General features: G+C 43.4%; 2 protein-coding genes across 3 annotated transcripts; one reads left to right on the top strand and one right to left on the bottom strand.

Moving 5' to 3' along the window:
* The first annotated feature begins 1,574 nt into the window (after window positions 1-1,574).
* On the top strand, window positions 1,575-6,550 carry LOC114429242 (probable ribonuclease ZC3H12C). Its single transcript, XM_028398189.1, has 5 exons — window positions 1,575-2,359; window positions 2,441-2,580; window positions 2,659-2,893; window positions 3,102-3,208; window positions 3,291-6,550. The coding sequence occupies exons 1-5, from the start codon at window positions 1,575-1,577 to the stop codon at window positions 4,847-4,849; spliced, it is 2,826 nt and encodes a 941-aa protein (XP_028253990.1). The 3' UTR covers window positions 4,850-6,550.
* Window positions 6,551-7,866: 1,316 nt separating this feature from the next.
* Window positions 7,867-20,157, bottom strand: LOC114453252 (radixin-like). Of its 2 annotated transcripts, XM_028433057.1 has the most exons (15): window positions 19,955-20,157; window positions 18,399-18,492; window positions 14,567-14,650; window positions 14,370-14,465; window positions 13,734-13,856; window positions 13,515-13,666; window positions 13,124-13,207; window positions 12,798-12,944; window positions 12,296-12,392; window positions 12,039-12,202; window positions 11,576-11,706; window positions 11,278-11,438; window positions 11,077-11,169; window positions 10,716-10,952; window positions 7,867-9,777 (listed from the first exon to the last, which is right to left on the bottom strand). In XM_028433057.1, the coding sequence occupies exons 2-15, from the start codon at window positions 18,408-18,410 to the stop codon at window positions 9,613-9,615; spliced, it is 1,746 nt and encodes a 581-aa protein (XP_028288858.1). In that variant the 5' UTR covers window positions 18,411-18,492; window positions 19,955-20,157; the 3' UTR covers window positions 7,867-9,612. The 2 variants fall into 2 exon arrangements, with proteins under 2 accessions (XP_028288858.1, XP_028288867.1); XM_028433066.1 differs by lacking the exons at window positions 13,515-13,666; window positions 13,734-13,856; window positions 14,370-14,465; window positions 18,399-18,492; window positions 19,955-20,157 and having other exon boundaries at window positions 14,567-14,625.
* Window positions 20,158-20,728: the final 571 nt, after the last annotated feature.

Below are 20,728 nucleotides of genomic sequence, written 5' to 3'. Positions count from 1 at the left end.
ATATTTGTGATTACAGCTGAAGGTTATTTTGAAATTTAGAAGCTAGTATAAATAATGTATATTATTAAATTACAGTATTTATTTATGATTGTGAGAAGTCCAGACTATCAGACTATTAGTAGTGAAGTGTGTGTGTGTGTGTGTAATGTTACTGGTATTATGAATCACTTTGTGTGAGGTAAACCTTGTTTGTGTTCATAGGCACCATTAGTGCCCACATTGTTTAATGCCAAGGTCCCCAGTTCAGGTCTATTGTTGCCCCCAGTGGTGGGGGTGGGTGGGTGGGTGCCAGTGAGGCACACTTAAACCCCTCCACGACCCACACTAGACCTGTTTTTGTGTGTGTGTGTCACTAACTGAATGCTGCAGCCTCTGTCTCAGCATTTAGAAAGGAGAATGCTTTCAACAGCTGTAGCTTAGCAACAGTACCTCAGCCACGTTGCTAGGCAGCCCCTTTTTCATAAAATGCACACCCCCCCCCATCACAGCCAGCTTTCAGTCACTTCCCCTTCCATCATTTGTTTTGTTCACATAACATTTGAGGATGCTGAGGTCTGGGTTGTTTGATGACATGCTGCCATGCTTCATAAATCTATTCTTGTTATTTTGTCTCTGGAGCCCAGCGAATATTTAATAATATTTATCATAATATTTCATTGTCTCATATTAACTTTTCTGATTCTTCCTGTAATTTGATTGCAGCTAAACCTTCACTCAGATCAGATTAGCTTAACTAGATACCATATCCATGGTGGTTGAATGCAATATGCTGAGTGGTTTTGTAGCTTTAGTGCCCCTCAGTGCTTTAATGAGTGACTCCCTCATCCCAGTTGGAAGAAACATATGGACCTTAATTATCAGGTACAATGCATGGAAGGAGGGGGTGGTGGTGGGGGTGGAGGTGGCTTGGGATTCGTTGACCCTAATGCTAACGGCTTGGCTGTTCACCCACTGTTGCCCTTTAGATTAATGTGCTGTGGCATGGCGCTATAAAAACTCACTGCGGCCAGACTACAAAAAAAAGCGGGAGTCCATTAATTAGGGTGAGAGGCCCCATTGCCTTTGTGTCTGCCAGCCGGTGCAACGACACCAGACAGCCAGAATAAAAAACTGAGATGAGCAGCAGAACATTTTCCTAGCACAATAAAGATGGTCAAAGTCAGATTTTTCTAAAATGAGAGTCAGAGTTGACTTAAAGTCATCTTGTTACAAACACCCTGGATGCAAATTCTATTTTCAAAAATCAATAATACAGTGTATTGTTGATTTTGTAGCAGACGCACAATGTTTTCACCTAAATATAAGTAAGTAGGGATTTACCCAATTTCCCTGGAAGTATCTATGTCATTTCATAATAGAGGTCAGACAAGCAGATTTGCATTTAAACACATGCATATCATTGTGGAGGAAAATGTAGAACGTCTGGCAGACACTCAGCAGTAGCATCTAGCGGAATGCTATCACTTCAACAAACTCTTATTCCATCCTTTTCCCTCTTTCTTTAGGCCCCAATGAGTTGAGCTTTGTGAGTGGGCAGCAGTCAAGCTGGTGTGCTGGATGTCTGTGACAGATCCATGGGTCAGAAGGACCATGTGGAGGCAGGAGCAGGACATATCCTCGACCTGGGGCTGGATTTGGAGTACCTCCATGTAGCAGGAGCTGACCGGCAGGCTGGCGGCACTGACGGGCCCCCTGCTATGGAGGAGCAGCGGGACAGCACCGCCAGCACCCCACTGGCCACGCTGGAGGAAAATGGTGGGACAGACACGGAGTGTGAGCTGTTGTCATCTTCTAGCTCCACCCTCCCTGCAGGCATCAACTCGGATGTAGCAGAGGGAGCTACGACTCCCACCAAAAACAGCCACCAGCCGCTCTGTCGGACCCCGTGTGTGGACTTAGGCACTGAGGGGCCACCTGAGCATTTATCTGAACTTTCAACTGAGCTCGAACATGACACCCCTGCACAGTCCACACCTGAATTGCCTGAACCTCCACCCAATCCCTCCACATCAGAGACAGTGTCCGAAGCGGGTGGTAAGGAGTACCAGGCGAAGCTGGAGTTTGCCCTGAAATTGGGCTATTCTGAGGAAACGGTGCGGCTGGTGCTGTCCAAGCTGGGCCCTGACACTCTTACCAATGACATACTGGGAGAGCTGGTCAAACTGGGCACTAAGTCAGACAGTGAGCAGCCTACTGTATCAGTAGCCTCTACCTCAACTTCTTCATCGTCCTCCTCCTCTTGTGGTTGTCCTGACTTGCTGGATGGCCAGCGGTCAGACTCTCCGTGTCCATCAGACTCTCTATGTGACCAGGGCAATCTGAGACCCATTGTGGTGGATGGCAGCAATGTAGCCATGAGGTGAGAACGGCACCAAAAGCATCATTGCCACAAAGGTAAAGTAAAAAGTTTAATATGACCTTTTACCTCCGTGTTCTATAGCCATGGCAACAAGGAGGTGTTCTCCTGTCAGGGCATCCAGCTGGCTGTAGACTGGTTTCTCGAGCGCGGCCATCATGACATCACAGTTTTTGTTCCTGCATGGAGGAAAGAGCAGTCCCGCCCCGACGCTCCTATAACAGGTAAGCAGAATGCACGTACACAGCCCATATTCTAACACATTTTTTTACTCAGCCTCACCATAACTCCCTCCTCCACAGATCAGGAGATCCTGCGTCGCTTAGAGAAAGAAAAAATCTTGGTCTTCACTCCTTCGCGGCGCGTCCAAGGTCGGCGCGTAGTCTGCTATGACGACCGCTTCATTGTCAAGCTGGCATATGACTCAGATGGCATCATCGTCTCCAATGACAACTACAGAGACCTGGCTAATGAGAAGCCTGAGTGGAAGAAGTTCATAGATGAGCGGCTGCTCATGTATTCCTTTGTCAATGACAAGTAAGTGGGGGTGCATCGTGAGAGACAGGTTTTATCTCAGTCTCGCTGGTGTGGTGTCAAAACAACTGCGGCATTCATGTCTTTAAATGTTACACCTGATTAATAACAGAAGGAAACGGAAAAGGCTATTTCTGTAGGTGTTTCTAGTCTAACAACTGACATTTTTACAGCTTATTTTATAAGCTGCCTTCCTTGCTGTTTGTCTTAGATTCATGCCACCAGATGACCCTCTTGGTCGCCATGGGCCCAGTTTAGACAACTTCTTGAGGAAAAGACCCATCATGCCTGAGCAGAAGAAACAACCTTGTCCATATGGTGAGAACACAAAAACATAATACATTTTGTTCTGTCTTTATACTAGTTTTTTTTTTATAAAAACATTTCTTTTTCCTCCCAGGAAAGAAGTGCACTTACGGTCACAAGTGTAAATACTACCACCCAGAAAGAGGCGCGCAACCTCAGCGTGCTGTGGCTGATGAGCTACGTGCCAAGACCTGCGTCACCTCAAAGAACCAGGGGGACGCCGGGCTGGTGAAGAGCCACAGCGTGCCAGCTGGCACCATTGAAGCGAAAAAAAGCGCCCCAAAAAGGCAGTCAGACCCCAGCATCCGAGCTCTGTCATACAGCGATGCTGAGGAGAAGCTGCTGTCAAAAGGGAGGGCAGAGGGCCAGAAGAGCAGCATGTGTGGTGGTAGCAACAGTTCTAGTGGCAGCAGCGGCTGCAGTGGGAGTATTATCATGTCACCAGCCCCAGGAGGGCCACCATCCAGTCTCAGCCTCCCACAGGACCAGCAATCCAGGGCATTGACGCCTCATGCTCACCTCCCAGCTCCCAGCCATGACCTTTATCCTCACTGTGAGTCTCCAGATTTGAGCTACTATTCAGTAGCACGTGCCTACTCCGGCCTGAGCCTCTCCTCCAGACGCAGCCCGGACTGTCGCTTCCCCAATGACACAGACCTGCGGCTGGGTTCGATGGGCTCAGCAGGTTCCGAATGCGGCAGTGAAAGCAGCGCCAGTTGTGGGAGCAGCTGTGACTCGTACAGTGAGAGGTCGTGTCCTGGATGCCCCCCTGACAGCTTGCTGGAAGATGGTGTCATTTTCCCTAATCCCCACAGCCGCCTGTATTCCCACCACGCCGCATCAAACCATGAACTTTGTGGCCTCCATCCCGCTGAGTACACAAATATCCAGCACAACCACACGTCTAACACAGGTGGACACATATACCACATGAGTGCAGCATGTGGACAGAGCTGTACCCACGATCAACCTCCACCTGATGCTCCACCAAAGCGTCCCCTGTACCCACTGCCCCCTCATCTCCAACACCAACCTCTAGCTGCCCGCTCCAGCTGCCCAGGCGACTACCAGTCCCTGCCCCAGACCAACCCTCACCCGCCTGGCTCTCCTCTTGGCCACTGCCTGGCTCCAACACGAGCAGAGAGCGTGTCTGACTCACACCTATATGAACATCATCACCACCGGCAAAAAGCTCTTCACAGCTGGCACGCCTACTACAGGCAGCCCCTGCTGCCGCCGTCCAGGTACGAGCCATCTACCTATCAGAGCCTTCCAGACACACGCCAGTCCTCCTGGCACACTCCTCCATGGGCACGAGATGGTTACACCCAGCACCACTCCTCTCATCCAGCTCTACACCCTTCTCCAACACATTACCTAAGCCACCCGCCGCCCCCAGCACACTTGCCTCACCCTCCTTATAGCTCTCACCTTACAGTACCCTCCCACGCCCCTCCCTCCTATATGCCGCAGCATCCGGAATCTCCTGCACACAGCCGCTACGGGGACGTGAGGGAGAAAGTCTACATCAACCTGTGTAACATATTCCCCTCGGAGCTGGTGAGCAGAGTGATGGCCAGGCGTCCACACGTCACAGACCCACAGCAGCTGGCGGCAGCCATCTTGGCAGAGAAAGCCCAAACAGGCTACTGAGGAGCAAAGAGAAACATTTAAAAAAAAACAAGGCTTGCATCAGCAGCACTTAAGATTTACTTTTGGATCGTTCATATGTCATGAATGAAACATACAATGCTGAAGATAATCCAAACCCAGCTCTACTGAATCAACTTTAAGAGGTGCGGAGAGAGCGAGTCTGACTCCAAAGTGTAGAGAATGTAATAGACACTCTCACTTTGTTTTTTTTATTTATATAGTAGCTCCACATGCAGGATTAGTCATGCATCAAATTCAAGAGGCACTTTTTATTTTTTACAGCCAAACTCAACATGGATTATTAACTATTTCCACACACATTTCAGAAACTGTCTGTATGAGACAGATCCTCTACTATTTGGTCAATAATAATCTGTTTGTATGTGTGCTGCGTGGCAGTTTGTGGGCTTTTTTTCCACGTTGGTAAAAAATAGGTGTTGGAAAGATTCTTATTTGAGATTTGAGCTGTAGAGATGGGTGACCCTGTCGTGTGTACCTTAGTTTTAGTAAGGGACATCTCTCTCTCTCACTGGCCCTTTGTTTTGGGTCAACTCTGGTTTCTGCTACAGACCCAGCACCTGTAAATATATTTAACAGAACCCCTTCTGCTGTGCTTTTGGCTAACAGTGCCGGCTGCCGTCTGTAGCAGATCCCAGCTGAATCCATGCTAGACGGAGAAAAACCTCGTTTGATACAAATTGTATCATGAACTAAGTCGCTGATATTATATACAGTACATGGACATGTTGATCTGTATCTATCTAACACTCTTGATGTATCGCTATATGACTAAAGTGCACTGACTACACTTCTGTTCCAACTTTTAATCTTGTGGAAATGGCTTTGAGAATCATTTCAAATATGTTATAAACAAAAGGAGCTGTCTGCCTATTATGTTTAGGCACCACAACTTCTTTACTTTTGGGGTTTGAAGCTGGCTTATTGTTGACATAAGCTCAGATTAAATTGATTTACAGTTGGTTCGCTTTCACACCAAGGCTGGGGTCGCTTCATTTTGAGCCCCTTTAGCCCTTTTTATTATGCCAGGAATTAGCCTTAAAACAGCTACGGACAGACCTCAACCATGTTTGTAATGTTTCCTATTTGGGCCAGAGTGATCTCCAGTGGGGGCCATTTTGAATGATTTTTTTCTGCTGTACCATTTCTGTCTACACTTTCATAAGGATGCAGCATTACCTGACATGAAGTTTTCATTGATCAGATAGAGCCCTTAAAGAGTTTAAAATGGCCAACAAGGAATAACCTCTAGTGAGCTTGTCATACAACTCATCACAAGCCAGCTCCATATAGCCCAACGCTTTCTTTCCCATCCAGCATGTGTTACATGGTACAAATATGTAGCTGTACAATAACATGTGCTGTTGATGAGAGAGAGCCTCTGTGTGTATTGAAGAAGCGCCTTCTCTCTGGCCTCCTGGCACTGTGTGTCAGTGTGGCACCCGAGCGTGGGCCCAAAGTAATGCCTCTTCATGGCATTGTGCTTATGACACATCCAATACTCTGAACTATGTTCAGCTAACTGTTATGCATGTTTTGATTTCTGCATGTGTTTTTGCTTTGTGTACATATCGGTGTTTCTGTTGTGCTGCTGTTGTGATTCTAGTTGTGAAGATGCGTTTAGGTTAAACTGTACACAGGACTGTCTGGTTTTTCACTTTGTGTCTATGTATTAATTCTAAATTTCAGCTGTAAATGCTTGATATTTACTTCAGGGCATCTCTTTTTTTTCCAGCTTTGACTGTAGATATTCCAAACCTGTACCAACGACTATAATCTTTAAGAATTAAAGCTCAATTTCACATTAACTTTACACTTTGCCAGTAGAATTAAAGTGTATCTAATTCTATATTATAGCATTTACACTTGTAACTGTGATTGTTCATTAAAAAAGTCTTCAGTATTGCAGTATTTTAGTGACACCTGTTGGCACATTTTAAGTTTGACAGAAAAAAAACCTGCAAGTTTTGGCATATATCCTATTACAAGGCGGCAGGAGGAGGCAGGGGCTTGTGGGTGTTTCTTAGCAACAGGAGATGTCTGAACTGTGAGCATGACAAATGTCTAAATGGAAATACACACAATGAGTTTCTCAGAAAAAGAAAGCCGCCCTCAGAGGGTGCATGACCTCGGACCAGAGGTAAGATTTGCTTTTTTAAAATGACGAGCTCAAGCATAGCAAAGACAATGCTGTCAGGTCTGTAAAACCGGACTCTAATCCCTCTGAGAATATACATACAGACCTGTAGTCTACATCCACTGAGGCATGAAGGATAAGATCCACGCTGACCAGTTAATAAACTTAGCTAGTCAAGAGTTTAATACTTAAAAAGTCTTGTATCCAAGCTAAAGAAAGAACCACAACACATCTTCAAGACTTAACCTCAAAATTTAAAACTTTTATTTGTGAACCAATTAAATGGACTCCAATCCACCCGTGCCTTCTAAAAAATACTAACTTACAGGATGGAGAAAAGCAAAACAAAGCAAAACGTGACAGCTGGTGCCAGAGCAGGCATCATCACAGGCACTGGCTTCATTGGAGGGGACAGGCAGGCTGATGAGAGGGACAGCAGAGTGGAACTGAAGCCTTGCAGCTTGAGATTTGTGGGCGTGGACACGCCAACAAGAGTTATCCCCTCCAATGAAGCTGTCCAAAATCGCAATGCAAGCAGCTGGATTAAGGTCTTTGAATACAATACAAAAATATGAGCTAGAAGCACAGGATCATTTTTTTCCACCTGCTATGGCAAACACAATACTACCAACAGACACTGAAGTTGAACTCAAAAGGCAGGCTTCAGTGCCTTGTTTCATACATGTGCTTTAACTTTAAAACTGACTAGTAAAAAAATAACTTACACCAGCTGTCAAGTATAGCGTAACAAATAATACCATTTTCATCATATTGTTAATAAAAAAAAAGGAAAAACTTGTTCACTCATTTTCAAAAATGCACCTTGGAACAGATTTTCCACACCACAAAAACGTGGAGTCAATTTGTTGTCTGTTGTGATATTTATTAGGATTTCAGGGGAAGAAAGAGGGCCCACTCTCCATCATCATCATCATCATCATCATCATGATAAGAATTCCCAAGTCTCCACAAGTTTCTGCTGCAGGTCTGCTAAAGTCAAACTACAACAGCAGACAAATGGTCTGAGCAGACACTTAAGGCCATTTTAATCAATTTACACAAGACCCTTCCGTTACAAGAGGTCTCCAGGCTGACCCACCTGTCATGCCAACAACTCCCAGCGCCCGAGAAAAACCACGATAATAAAATCCTTCTGAAAACAACTCTATTCTGATTTCTGAACCATAACATCCAAACAAGGCCAGGAGAGATGGCTATTAAATATACCTATATTTCACCTAAGGAGGTATAGTTTCACATTAATCCCACATGTTCTCTTGAAGTTTTAACACTGACAAAAATGTATCGCCCACAAATGTAACATCGTTTAGATTTTTCGGGAAGGCAGGGAGACGGGGTAGCACCCTGAGTGTTTGACTGTCAGTCACCACTGTGATTATTACTGAGGTAGAGGTCTGTCCCAGGTTGGGACTGATGTTTTCATAAGCTCCCCAGCCAGAGAGGTGCCAGGTCTCAGCTTTCACTCATGTACACACAGCTACACCAAAACACACAGACAGACAGCAGAACAGCTAGGATGCTGATGCTGATATGACTGTTCTCCTGTCTGTCCATTTTATTCCCTGGGTTCCTTTGTGAGCTGGTAGGCAGAGAAAACCATCTATGGTGACTGGGAATGAAACACCGGGATGCGGCTGGGGGACGTAAACACACAGCTACACTACAACCAGTTAGCTTATTCTCATAATACTTTTTTTTTTTAAGCTTGAGGGCGAGAGCTCAGTTGCACAAGCTGATCACACACAATCTTATGACCTCTGCAAGTTAAAAAAAAACACACACACTTTCCCTTTTGTTACCTTTGCTACATTCGTTCGTCAAAACCTGCCGTGTGACAGCTGGGTGGCTCTTTCCCATATGAGGATCAATTCACAGAAATTATTGCAATTATCGATATGTTATGAAACTATTACAATACTGCAGTGCCTTTTTTTTGTATGTAACATCTTATAGTTTGAATAAAATGACCCCAGCACTGCTCTATAATGACTCTTAGAGTATTAGTATAACTAGCATGTGATATGTTTTGACCTAATGTAGAAGCGCTTTGCCTAATAATGACAAATGTGACCTAATTTAAACTCCTGCCTCATCGTCCTTGACAGACAACTTAAAAAAAAGGGCATCATTAATAAAACGAGTCAAACATACGCAGAGGGAACGAACTTAAAAACGAGAAGAAGACAAGTGATATTTAACTGGAATTATACTAAAGCATTGAATACAAGTCATCAAGCAAAACAACAAAAACAAGTAGCATGTATGGCCATTTTACTCAAAAATAAAAAATATTCCAAATGCTTCCATTTTGGTTTTGTAGTAACTTTTTCCCTCTGCGTTTAACACTGCAGTGTGATAATAATGATCTTGTTCAGAGTGGCATGTAGGCAGCTTCGCATCAAGGAGAAATCCAATCTCTCGGAGCGAAGATGTGGGGGCAGGGGCTTTGGCAAAGTTTGACTGGATGATTTCTGGAGATTGGTTGTTGAGGGAGTCTTAGTATGATGGGAAGGACGGCGGCATCTGTTGTCCATAAGAAAAAAAAAAACAAAAAAAAAACAAGCAGCCAATACAGGCAAATAGGTCCTCACATGGATTCAAACTCATCAATGCGCTGCTTCGTGTTGCCCTGTCGGATCTGCCGCAGTGTTTTGTATTTGTCTCGGCCCGCTTTCACGTTCTCAGCATGTAGCACGTCGTTCTGTGTCTTCTTGGTTTCGTCTCTGGCCTGGGCCAACTCTGAACTCAATGTCTAAGGGATAAAAGAGAAAAAAGAATAGAGGTTGAGGATGACAGTGGGAAACGAGAAGAAGATCGGCAAAACAAGCAGAAAAAGGAATAAAAAAAAGAAAATATGAGCAGGGTATGGAGCGGGCACAGAGGTTGCAGATGAGACGAGTAAAAACAACAAGAAAGATAGAAAAAAAAAAAAGGACGAATGCACGAATTTTTAAAGAAAACATTGGATTAACGCAAAGCCACTCATCTATCGCCTCTGACTGTCTGGGTGTCATAAGTGTTTTTGCAGGTCTGCTTCTCCAGCATTATTAATTTAATAAAAGCCAACTAAAATTTACAGGTGTACACACAAACCTGTATAAAAGAGTATTTGTTTTATTTTGTAATAATTACGTCATTTGAATCCTTCTTGCCACAGCTTCAGTTCAAGTCCTGGCATATGCAGTAGCCTAGCTTATATATACAGCTTTTGTATTACATTTAAAATGTAAAGAAAATTTCTTTTTATTTTTACATAGCAGAAAGTCTGCTGTAAAGCAAGGCTACATTATAAGACAGGACATCCACTCCTGTTAAAAGCAGGAGTTTAAAGAGGGAAGTATGCCTCATCTTACCCTTATCTGCCATTGGCTGGCTGGAGTTTCTTCTTTGCAAGAAAACTGCTGTTAGAAAATAATATAATCTAGTTGTTACATGTGTTTGAGAGAGACAAATCTCTTTGGTTGAATTGTTCCATTTTTGTTAAGACAAAGAGGGGACTGAAATTAACCTGTTTTTCGTAGTCTGGGTCTTTACTAGATGCACTAAATTAGGATTTAGATGAACTTCAGACTTTAGTAAGAGGCTAAATGGAACCCAATGGCTGCCACTGTTGAACCCTCTCTTGCCCTTATGCAATTTCCCCATTGTGGGACTAATAAAGGTTTCTTAATCTTAACGCGTGGCTCTTACCTGCAGCTGCTTCTTGACTCGCTCATTCTTCTGGGCCTCAGTGACGCGCTCCTCTTCACTGCGGAGGTCAAGCTGGCTGACACCCTCGTTAGAGAGCTCAGCGCTGGCCTCTGCGTGGTTCTCATCCTGCTCGTCGTGCTCGCTCTCAGCATTGCCACCGGGAGGTGCTGGCACCACTGTCATTGCAGTCTTCAGCTCTTCCTTGGTCTTCTCTAGATCCTCTTGGGCAGACAGAGCCTGCAGGTGTGAGAGAACAGTGACATGAGAATGACTTGTTGGGATGGTAAGCATCAAAACTGTTTATTACTGCACAACATCACCCCCTATAAATAAAGTTAAGGAAAAAGAAAGACTGCAGTACTTTGTGCTGCCACTCGGTGGCCTCATCCTCTTTCTTCCTCTTTGCTTCTTCTAGGAGAGAAATCTTTGCTGTGAATTCAGCCAGTTCAGCGGCCTGGGATAAAATACAAATCACACCGTCAGACACAGAGTATCTGCAAACGTATCAATATCCACATGTCAGTCTGGGATTGCTCCCACAGCCAGACAAACATGCACACACCAGTTGTTCTTGATTCTTCTGCTGGTCTGCAGCCTGTTTGGCTAGCTCTGATTTTGCCTCCTCAGCTGATTGTCTCTCTCTCTCCAGTCGCTCAGCCTCCTCCCTCGCTCTCTTCCTCTCTTGCTCCAGTTCCATGGCCCGGCGAGTCTGCTCCTCAAGCTCTGTGTAAGAGGCACAAACTGGTTACACATACTGTTCTCTACAGCCATAGAGAGATTCTTTAAGTTGACAAATGAAAGGAAGAGGAAGGCAGCAGCTAAGAATGAACAGATGGATGGATAAAGAGAAAAGTGGGTACCTTTCTGAGCCTTCATCGTCTGCTCTTCAATCTGCCTCAGCCTCTCCATGAGCTCGTCCTTCTCGCGCTCTATCCTTTCCTTCTCTTTCTCTGCATGCTCTCGCTTCTTCTTTTCATTCTCCAGCTGGGCTCTGAAAGTATTTTTAAAATGTTTCACGTTACTATCTTTATATTACTACTATTATGAACTAAAGCTGCAGCACATTTACTCCTGTGTAAAAGAGGCAAGGCTGCCCTCTAGTGGCAAGGATTAAGTGTACACCTACATGTCTTCACCATCTGCTCTTTATTGTAAGTAAATAAACAAACCATGATGTGATAAACTTAAATATCCAACTGACTTCCAGTAGTGAAGAAGTATGTGAATTGGTGAGATATGGTAAAATACAAAATGCCAAACGTACAATAAAATAAAGCATTCATTTTCTCTTTGCATGAACATGTGTCTGTTCCTTCACCATACCTCTCCATCTGTTTGTGGTGCTTCTCCTCCCGGGCCTGAGCTTTCATCTGCTGCACCTCGATAGTGTCTGGCTTTCTCCTCCTCATGTACAACTCGTGGTTACCCATGCATAATGCCAAAATACGCTTGTTGATGCGCAGTCGTGGAGCATAAAACACAAAGTCCTACAGACATTGAAAAAGATAAAACTATAAATCCTTAGTGTACACATAAAACTTAAATATTGTTTTACTTTTTTGATAAAGTGAGGCACTCACAGGGGCTTTCTTGTCAATAGGTTTGATGACAAACTTCTTGTCATTGAAAGAGATGTTTCGAATCTCACTCCAGGGGAAGCCAATCTTCGGTGTCAGCCTGGAAGACAGACATTTTAAACATAAACGGTGTGAACGAAAGCCCAGGACAAAGAGAAAGGAAAGCAGGGAGGAAGGAAGCTTCTATCTACAAAGTAGATCTTACTATTGCTAATGCTACGATTCTTGTTTCCTTCCCATGTCACCTGGATGAGGAAGGAGGGATGGCAGCTGTGATGTCCCAAGATAACAGACACAAAGGCACAGCAGAGTGACAGCAAGAGGAAATGTAACAGGGGCAGTGGTGCAAGTCAGGTTCATCTTTTACTCCACAAACATGGAGAATCTCTTCCTCCACAGAGTAAAGGAAATACTCAGTCTTCCTTTCACTACATTTCCCTTAGATTTCATTTCTAAAAATACCTCATTCTGATCATCACTGACCAGTGGAAAAAAAATTGCGTACTTGTCCTCATGTTCATAGATATTGAGGCCGAGGGCATCCACGCCGAGCCATAACTGCGTCCCCTTCTTGTTTTTGATTTCAAAATAGTTGACTCCATACATCTCTAGGTCCTGGGCAATTTTAAGATACTCCATCATCGAGTCCTCTCTGAGGAAGGAAAAAAAACACATTTATGTATACACTTTTCAGATCATTGTTTAGCCAGTCAGTAAATAAAACGAGCCATGTTGTAACATGACAAAGCAGGCCAATACAAGTGCACTCAGATGAGACTGTTCTTTGTCTCCATCAGAGTGTAGAACATAATAAGCAAGCTTGACACACACCTCAGCATTCCTCTGTGTTCCTCATGCCAAGTCTGTATCCTGTCCTCCCATTGCTCCTTAGTCAGCTTGTGCTGCTCCAGGACTCTGCACAAATACACACACACACACAGTTACGTTCACCTGAAGGAATGTCAAGCAGCATGAAATTACTTCCTCGGGAGGAAATCATAGAAAACTCCAACAGGGAAAGCGACATGTTTCAGTTATTGTGTGAAACGGATGGTACACCTCCCACAAACGCTGAAGTGAGTCACGTTGGTTGACAATGTTGAACTCACCGGTTTTTATATGGTTATAAAGCTCGTTTTTTATTGTCCTACACACACTTGTTGCCTTTCTCTTTAAATAAGGGTTGAACGGATAAAATTTAATGCAGACTGTGTGTCTGTACCTCTGAGGCAGCAGTCTGTCGTGGGTAAGGTATCCGGCCTTGTGGACATCTTTGTTGTAGTCTCCGTACTTGGCCTGGACAGCATATGAGGCCAGCAAAACAGCTGTCTCTGGAGGACAGTAGTTCTCGTCATTGAGAATAGCCTCCTTCACCTGTCAGAAAAACACTGTGTTTATTCACAAGTAATACTAAATGCGTCAGTGTGTGTCAGTACCTTACCTGCAAGAAAAACAGTCTCTGGGTAATCTCTTGGATCAGTTCCTCTGAGACATCCTCTGGAAAGAACTTTGCTCTGAACTTAAACTGCAGAGGGTTCTCTTTCTTCACATCCTGTTGGGTCACCTGGATTAAAAAAAAGACAAATCATGTAATGATGGTCATTGTCATTCCAAACAGATGCTTGGATATGTGGGGACATCTGCTACTTGACTTGTTGAATTGTACATATGTGCACAGCTGACACCCACACACACATCCAAAATAGTTTCCACTGGAGCCCCACAGTACAGACGTCTTGCCATGGATCATGCTGACAATGCTGCAATGGCCCACAGAAGCTAGAGTGTGCACACACACACACACATATGCCCATAAACATGTACTGGTTTCACAACACCGCACTGGAATTTTTCAACAGTTCTTCTCTACCTCTTCTCTCTCTGTCTCGCTCACTGTGAGGCAATTTTTTGTCAAGCACACACAGTAATAGCAGGGGTGTTAAGACTGTAGGGTGTGTTGGCCTAAATGAGTGAGGAAGCCTGTTAGAGGAGCTGTACAGCTTCTAGGCAAACATCCGAACTCACTGTGTGGGTGAAAATAAAAAGACTTGTGCAAGGAAAAACAAGAAGAATGTACCTTCTTATTGAGTTTAAGCCAGGTGCTGTAGCCTTTACTGTCCACATACTGTAGGCCAAAGAACCACACCTCTCGCAGGCCCACAGTCTTTACCACCTAAACGCAAACAAAATATAAAAGTTTTTATTTTATAGCTGACAATGAAATGTATAACTAGTCTACTCCTGGTAATTAATGTATTCACGTATTATGCTTACCTGGTCAAAGAGCTGTTTCCCTGTGGTGCTGGGCTGGATGGCAAACTCCAGCTCTGCATCCATAGTGGTCACACGGACATTAATCTGAGAAAGTTGATTTTGCACAATGTTTACAGTTGCAGGTTTACAGTTAGTACTCAGAATGCAGAAACAATCAGACAAAATTAAAAATTAGTGGTCTGAAACTTTCACTTTAAAGTTTAGGTTGGACGTGCATGTATGGAAAGCATAGGAAATGTCTTTTGTTCAGGTTTAAGGCAACTGAATTCAGACTTTATCCCCCCTTCTGCTCGTCATCATGTACAAAAATTATACATAACATAACTGATGGTGTAGGATGTAGTACAAAATATTTATTTATCTCCTAATACAACTGCCAACTTGTAAGTGTTGCTGTTCAAGAGGATGATAGAAGTAGAAGTTTGTTTCATATGTGGGCAAATCCTTTCCACCATAACTCCAAGGCTCACTTTTCTAGGCAGCAGCCTGCTATTCAAGAACCCCTGTTGGGGTGGAGCAGAGGATAAAACAGTCATTGGCTGCGCCTTGTTAAGCGGCACTGGCAGAACGCCGAGTAGCAGCAGCTGATGGCGCAGAGCAGGGCTGACCTCGGAGGCATCTGACATCCTTCCTCCCACACCTAGTTTCTAAGCAGTACATTGCCTCAGTCATGGTTATAAACGTGTGAAGAGAGAAAGAAGCATGCAGTTCAGAGGAGGGCGAGATGAAAAGACAGGCAGAGTGCAAAAGTAAGTTTAGCAAGAGCGCAAAAAGTTAAAAAAAAAAAACAAAAAGAGTGGGGAGATAGAGCGAACAGGAAGCAAGACAGATGATCTGGGGTATACTCCCTCTGAGATTAAGTTACAGCGAGGTTACTGTAGAGTTAAAAAAAAACAGAAACTGAGCAAAGAGCTTTACTTTTCCTCTCAGCAATTATACACAAAACCTCAGAAATGCTTACTTTGCATTTCTCCCCTCTTATTTGTCTGTCCTGCCTGCATCCCTCGCTGTAGGTTTCTCCCAATATCCCTGCAATGAATAATCCATGAAACTTGTGTCTATACAGCTCATAGATGGACTCCCCGCGCTGCATGGAGCTCAGAACACAATGCATCTCCCTCTCATTAAATAGCCATGAAAAAGTTGCTGCACTTTCGCCTATGGATGGATGAACTCTCCTGTATAGTCACACTATAACTAACATGTGACAATGCAAAGATTTAGGAGACTAAGACACTTTATACCAATGGCTGACATTCAATAACAGTAGCTACTTATGACAACACAACCCTGTCAATGTCATTTCAATGAGGAGCTACTGCCGACAAGGATCACAACTGCAGTTATATATATATTTATATATTGCAAACAAATGTGAACAAAGGGCTCCGAAGTTTCTCCTACATTTATATAACTGTTGTGGCCTTGAAGAGGAACTTTTTTTTACTGGATCTCACTGGCAAAAGCCACATCAGCAAAATACTCTTGTTCATGGTCTGGTGACACAGGAATAAAGACTTGCATGTGTTGAGTCGATTTCAAAAGTAACTCTCTCCATAACTGTGTGCAACAGCAAGACTAGTGGAGAATGCAGTATTGCGCTGGGGTTTCCAAGTGACCGGCCTTGACTGTGCCTTCCCCTGTGTTTGTGTGGGGCCCGCCATCAGCTGTGAAAGAGCCAACCTTTGTGCTACAAGTGTACATGAGTGCCAAAACACAGCAAACCCACAGAGCAGAGAGAGAGAGAGACAGAGATCGAATCCTGTATGGACCAGACGGTTAATCCTCTCTCTCCTGCAGGCAGAGGGGGAGGAGAGGCGGGACAACAACATGCAGAGGCACTGACACAGCTAATCACACACTCTGACAACTGAGATGTCTTGAAGGAGTGACTTTTGAAAGCCTGTCCTTAGACGACATGCTGTCTGGTGACACTAGAGACACTGACTGGGCAACGTAACAAGACCCACAGTTTAAGGAAAGAAACTGAACTAGTAGTAAATAAATATACAAAGGACAAAATCTGTGCACATCAGGTCCAAACTAAAAACTACATTATTACTTAATAAGACAAGTTCCTGTTTAACAATGCTGCAACATACTTCAGCTGCAACTGCAAGTTTATTTGAAGATTAACATTTATGGCATTTCTTCTTTTCTGAAAACTGACAGGTGTATTTCAACAAGCTAAAAAGGTTCACACTGATTAAATAAATTCATTTTTGTGGAATGCCACTTTGGGATGTTTTAATCCCCCTCTCCATTTCAGTTGTGAAGATGTGTTCTCACTCAGACTGGCCCCTTGTTAAATGTGCAGCTGTTTAGTAACTGTAAGCTGTTTAGAGGAGCTTTGCTGAGAGAGGTTTTAACATACACACATACTACTTCAATCAGTAGAGCCTCTAATCTGGGCTCCGAGCAACTGTCTGTCCCTATGATTAACCCCCCCTGCAGAGCGAGGCCATCTTTTGGGGGGGGATAGCAGATAAGGAATCGCAACGATCCACAAAAATAAAACACATTGCACAGGGGCAGGAAAGGTGAATGTTTTATTCCCAAACTTGCTCATCTTTCTCCCCATTTCCTTCCCTGATGGCTCTTAAGTTGTCTCATGGGTCTCTACAAGCTGCTCCTTCACTTCCACAATGTCAGGATGTGACTGACATAGACTGGGCCCCTCACTAGCAAACAGGAAAACAGCCAAAAACTAGGAAGCCGAAGAGGGTCCTCTTCCTATCACCTCATAATTCTGCTGTCCTACTAGCTGTGGGTCAGTCACGCTGTTTTAATTTTGCATGGTCACTGACTCATTTTCCTTTTAACCACATTGGTGTTTTGAAAGAGACGAGAGAGATATCGGAAAAGTTTTCATTAACACAAAAATACAGCCAAAAACACTTGTCCTGGTTTCAGATAAATACTGACATTCAGACATAGGAGGATGTCACCAATCTCTGAGAAGGTCATGTCTGTCTGACCCTACTCTTGCTTCCTGTGTTTATTATATTAGTGCCTCCCCGCGACAAGATGTACTTTCACTGTTAGATACTGTCTGTGACACAAACTTCCTCTGAGCAGAGCAATCTGAATTCTGCAGTCCTAGGAGTTTTTTGGGATGGTGCCCTGGTGACTCAGGGGACAAGAGGGGAAGGATGACATCAGTGACTGGCTATCTCTCATCTGTATCTTCCCAAAACCCACACACACAGACACAAAACAAACACCCACTACCTAAAGAGCTCGACAGGAGATGAGCTTCACTTGTGGCGTGGCCTAAAGCCTGTTGTTCCCACTGCAAAAGGAATGACTGTGGGTAAACTTGTGTTAGCTGATGTGTGACTGCTGTCTGAAAGTGGTTTAACTGTGCAGTATACAGAAGCTGTTCAAGATAAATTAAAAAAAAAAAAACACATTACAACGGCAGACAGCCATGAAGAGACTGCATCGAATTGGTTTTGTTTTGGCGTTGTTCACATCCTAAGGCTCTGGCATTCTCCCCTCCCTTTAAACAACAATGGCAGCAGTGTTGCAGTAGCAGAGCCTGTGGGCCCAGCCGTTCACTTCACACTCTGGCTGTTGTTTACTTGGAAAGAGGAGTATGAGGAGTGGGAGCAGCCGTGGGGACAAAGCTGCCACTTCCCAGAATGTTCAAATGTATGTATGACAACTGGAGAGCAGCTCTAAAGAGTACATTTAAACAAGCGGTCAATGTGGGAACATTTTCTGATTCATAGATAACAGAATATTTTGAACCAACTCAATTCATTAGGCACCACAAGTGTCTTCTTCTGTCAATACAGTATGATTAGGCCCCTTCCTTTCAGTGTCTTACCGGTTTCGGCATTTTTGCTTCCTCTCCTCCTCACACCCAGAAGCTGAGAGGATAAATCCGTCACAGGACGGTGACAACACCTGAATCACAGGACCTGAAAGTGAAAGAACAAGTGTTTTACTAGAGGCACACAGGATGCAACGGGAGTAAATATTATTAGCACCTGGCAACATCATACTCCTCTTTCCAACACGTATTGTTTCTCTATATGATGTCACAAGAAACTATTACTGGCACTAGACTAGAAAACTAGAAAACACCCCAGCCCTGAATTCAGTAATGCATAAATCAGAAAGAAGAGAAAATGAGGGGCTCACACAACAAGAAAGCAGACTAGTAATGTCTGAAAAAACAAAAACTCAAATGTATCCCATTCCCTAAATCTGTTAATGACTACAAGGCACAGAAACCTCAACCCCACTTGCGTACATACAGTAACTGTTGCAAGACTGTGTGGGAGGAATTACTTTAAATTTCATTTCTGTGGAAGAGAAAACTGAAACAAAGTTCAGACAAAGGATGTAATGATGTAACACTAAAGATATTGATTATATTGATTTTATTTATCTCATGGGCTGCTTTCTGTTTCCTGCAACATGCACACAAATATGCACTGCAAACAGTTTGGTAATGATGTTTAAGTGTAACATTACACTGAAACTTCCTCATGCGTCACATGATGAATCACATATGAGACATCAATATATATTTTGATTACCACTATTAGCACAGTGTCACAAATTCATGAGTAGAAGAAGTGCACCAATATTTGCTAAACATAATTTTACTTATTACATGTTCACATTGCACTGGTGGTTTAACTAACTTTTAATTCACGTACTTTAATTTATAATAGAAAAAAATTCTCCACAACTGTTAGACAACAAAATATTTGCAAATTCTTGACCCAACTTTTATAAATATTCCCTTGTTCATTAACGAAATAGAAAAAAGAACAATGATATTAAGGAACAGAAAACAATAAATGTTAGAATCTGTTCTCCATTTGAAGACCACTTGTAGCTTCTAAGCTAGCAGCTTGCCTATTTACCCGCCGAGTTAGCTTCCGTTAGGCTGTATTTAAACACAGATGAAGTAAATAGTGCACAAGTGTTATACTGAGAGAAAATGTTCGCTACAACAGGACGAAAAATATAAAGGTTAACAAGTTTAGCTAGTCAAAACGGCGTTTTTTGCTCGTGACAACAACAATTATATTCCTAAAATACTTTTCACCAAGTTAAACAGACAGTTGATAAGCTGCCTTGAAGCTAGTGGGTGTAGTCTACATAACGGGACAAGCCCTGCCGAGGTTTGCCTCGCTCATGCTTGTGAAGTTCTTTAAACATGTTCATTCAAAAAAAAAGCAAACAATCAGAAAAAAAACGCAATTTAACACCAGAAAAAGGTTTATACACGTTGAGAGGCGGGTTTAAGGACACAACTTGTTACAAGTGGGCCTTTCTAAGAAATATGAATTGGCCGAACACGAGGATTTCCGCTATTGCATCAAACTTGAAGAGAAGCTCATCTTTTTTTAGGGAGAGGCAACTCACCGGGGAGGCGATGTGTGTCTTCAAATTGATACGATCGCCCGGTACCTTCAATGTTAACAATATTTACGATGAAAAATCCCTTCTGGTTCCTGTTTCTCGTCTCTTCGAGCGTTTTTTCTACACGAATTCCCGCAGACATATAGAAAAACCCGTTGAAGTCTAAACAGCCATAAGGCGATTTGGATCGGCAGTATGGAGCCAGCCGGAATAAATTACCGCAACTTCCGGTCTAAACTTCAAAAATAAAAGTCTTATAAAAATAAAAATGAGAACGTGGAACCCTGTTGAGGTCTAAATTTGTCCAATTTGGCAAGAATGCTCACATATGTGAAATGATTAATAGCTGCAACATTTAGCGGTTAGTTTATACTTTATCTGGTACAGCATCCGAATCTTTAAACGATATTTGATTTTATTTTGAAGGACAAATGCAAAATGTCCGGGGACGTCGTGAATTTCTGTCGCAAACTTGACGCAGCTAAATACACAGATGTACAACATGGCTGTCAGTGATGGAGGAGTGGACGCAGTGGATGTATGGGGCATGCAGTGTGCCATGAGGTGTATGAGGGGTGATTCATACCAGCGTGAGACTGAAGGCATCTTACTAATGTGGAGCATGTATGCCCTCTATATTTTAAAACGTGCAAGATTTGTGTTAGAGCTCCCCACTGTGGATGTATGCGTCACTACATTAGTTAGACAGCTTTGCTCTGAATGTAATTTTCTTTTTATCGGATCGTTTAAAGCATATATAACAACATTCTGTTTTTA

This window comes from Parambassis ranga, chromosome 2 (assembly GCF_900634625.1).
Source record: "Parambassis ranga chromosome 2, fParRan2.1, whole genome shotgun sequence".
Taxonomy (NCBI): Eukaryota; Metazoa; Chordata; class Actinopteri; family Ambassidae; genus Parambassis; species Parambassis ranga.
This window is presented reverse-complemented; position numbering and strand designations above follow the sequence as displayed.

What these genes read in the sequence shown, in the direction of transcription:
- LOC114429242 (XM_028398189.1), top strand. Translation starts at nt 1,575, where the DNA reads ATGGGTCAGAAGGACCATGTGGAGGCAGGAGCAGGACATATCCTCGAC. An exon ending in TATTCCTTTGTCAATGACAA is followed by an intron (nt 2,894 to 3,101) that starts GTAAGTGGGGGT and finishes TGTTTGTCTTAG; the next exon opens with ATTCATGCCACCAGATGACC. An exon ending in GAAACAACCTTGTCCATATG is followed by an intron (nt 3,209 to 3,290) that starts GTGAGAACACAA and finishes TTTTCCTCCCAG; the next exon opens with GAAAGAAGTGCACTTACGGT.
- LOC114453252 (XM_028433057.1), bottom strand. An exon ending in AGAGACTGTTTTTCTTGCAG is followed by an intron (nt 13,667 to 13,733) that starts GTAAGGTACTGA and finishes TTTTTCTGACAG; the next exon opens with GTGAAGGAGGCTATTCTCAA. An exon ending in CTATTGACAAGAAAGCCCCT is followed by an intron (nt 12,203 to 12,295) that starts GTGAGTGCCTCA and finishes CAATGTCTGTAG; the next exon opens with GACTTTGTGTTTTATGCTCC.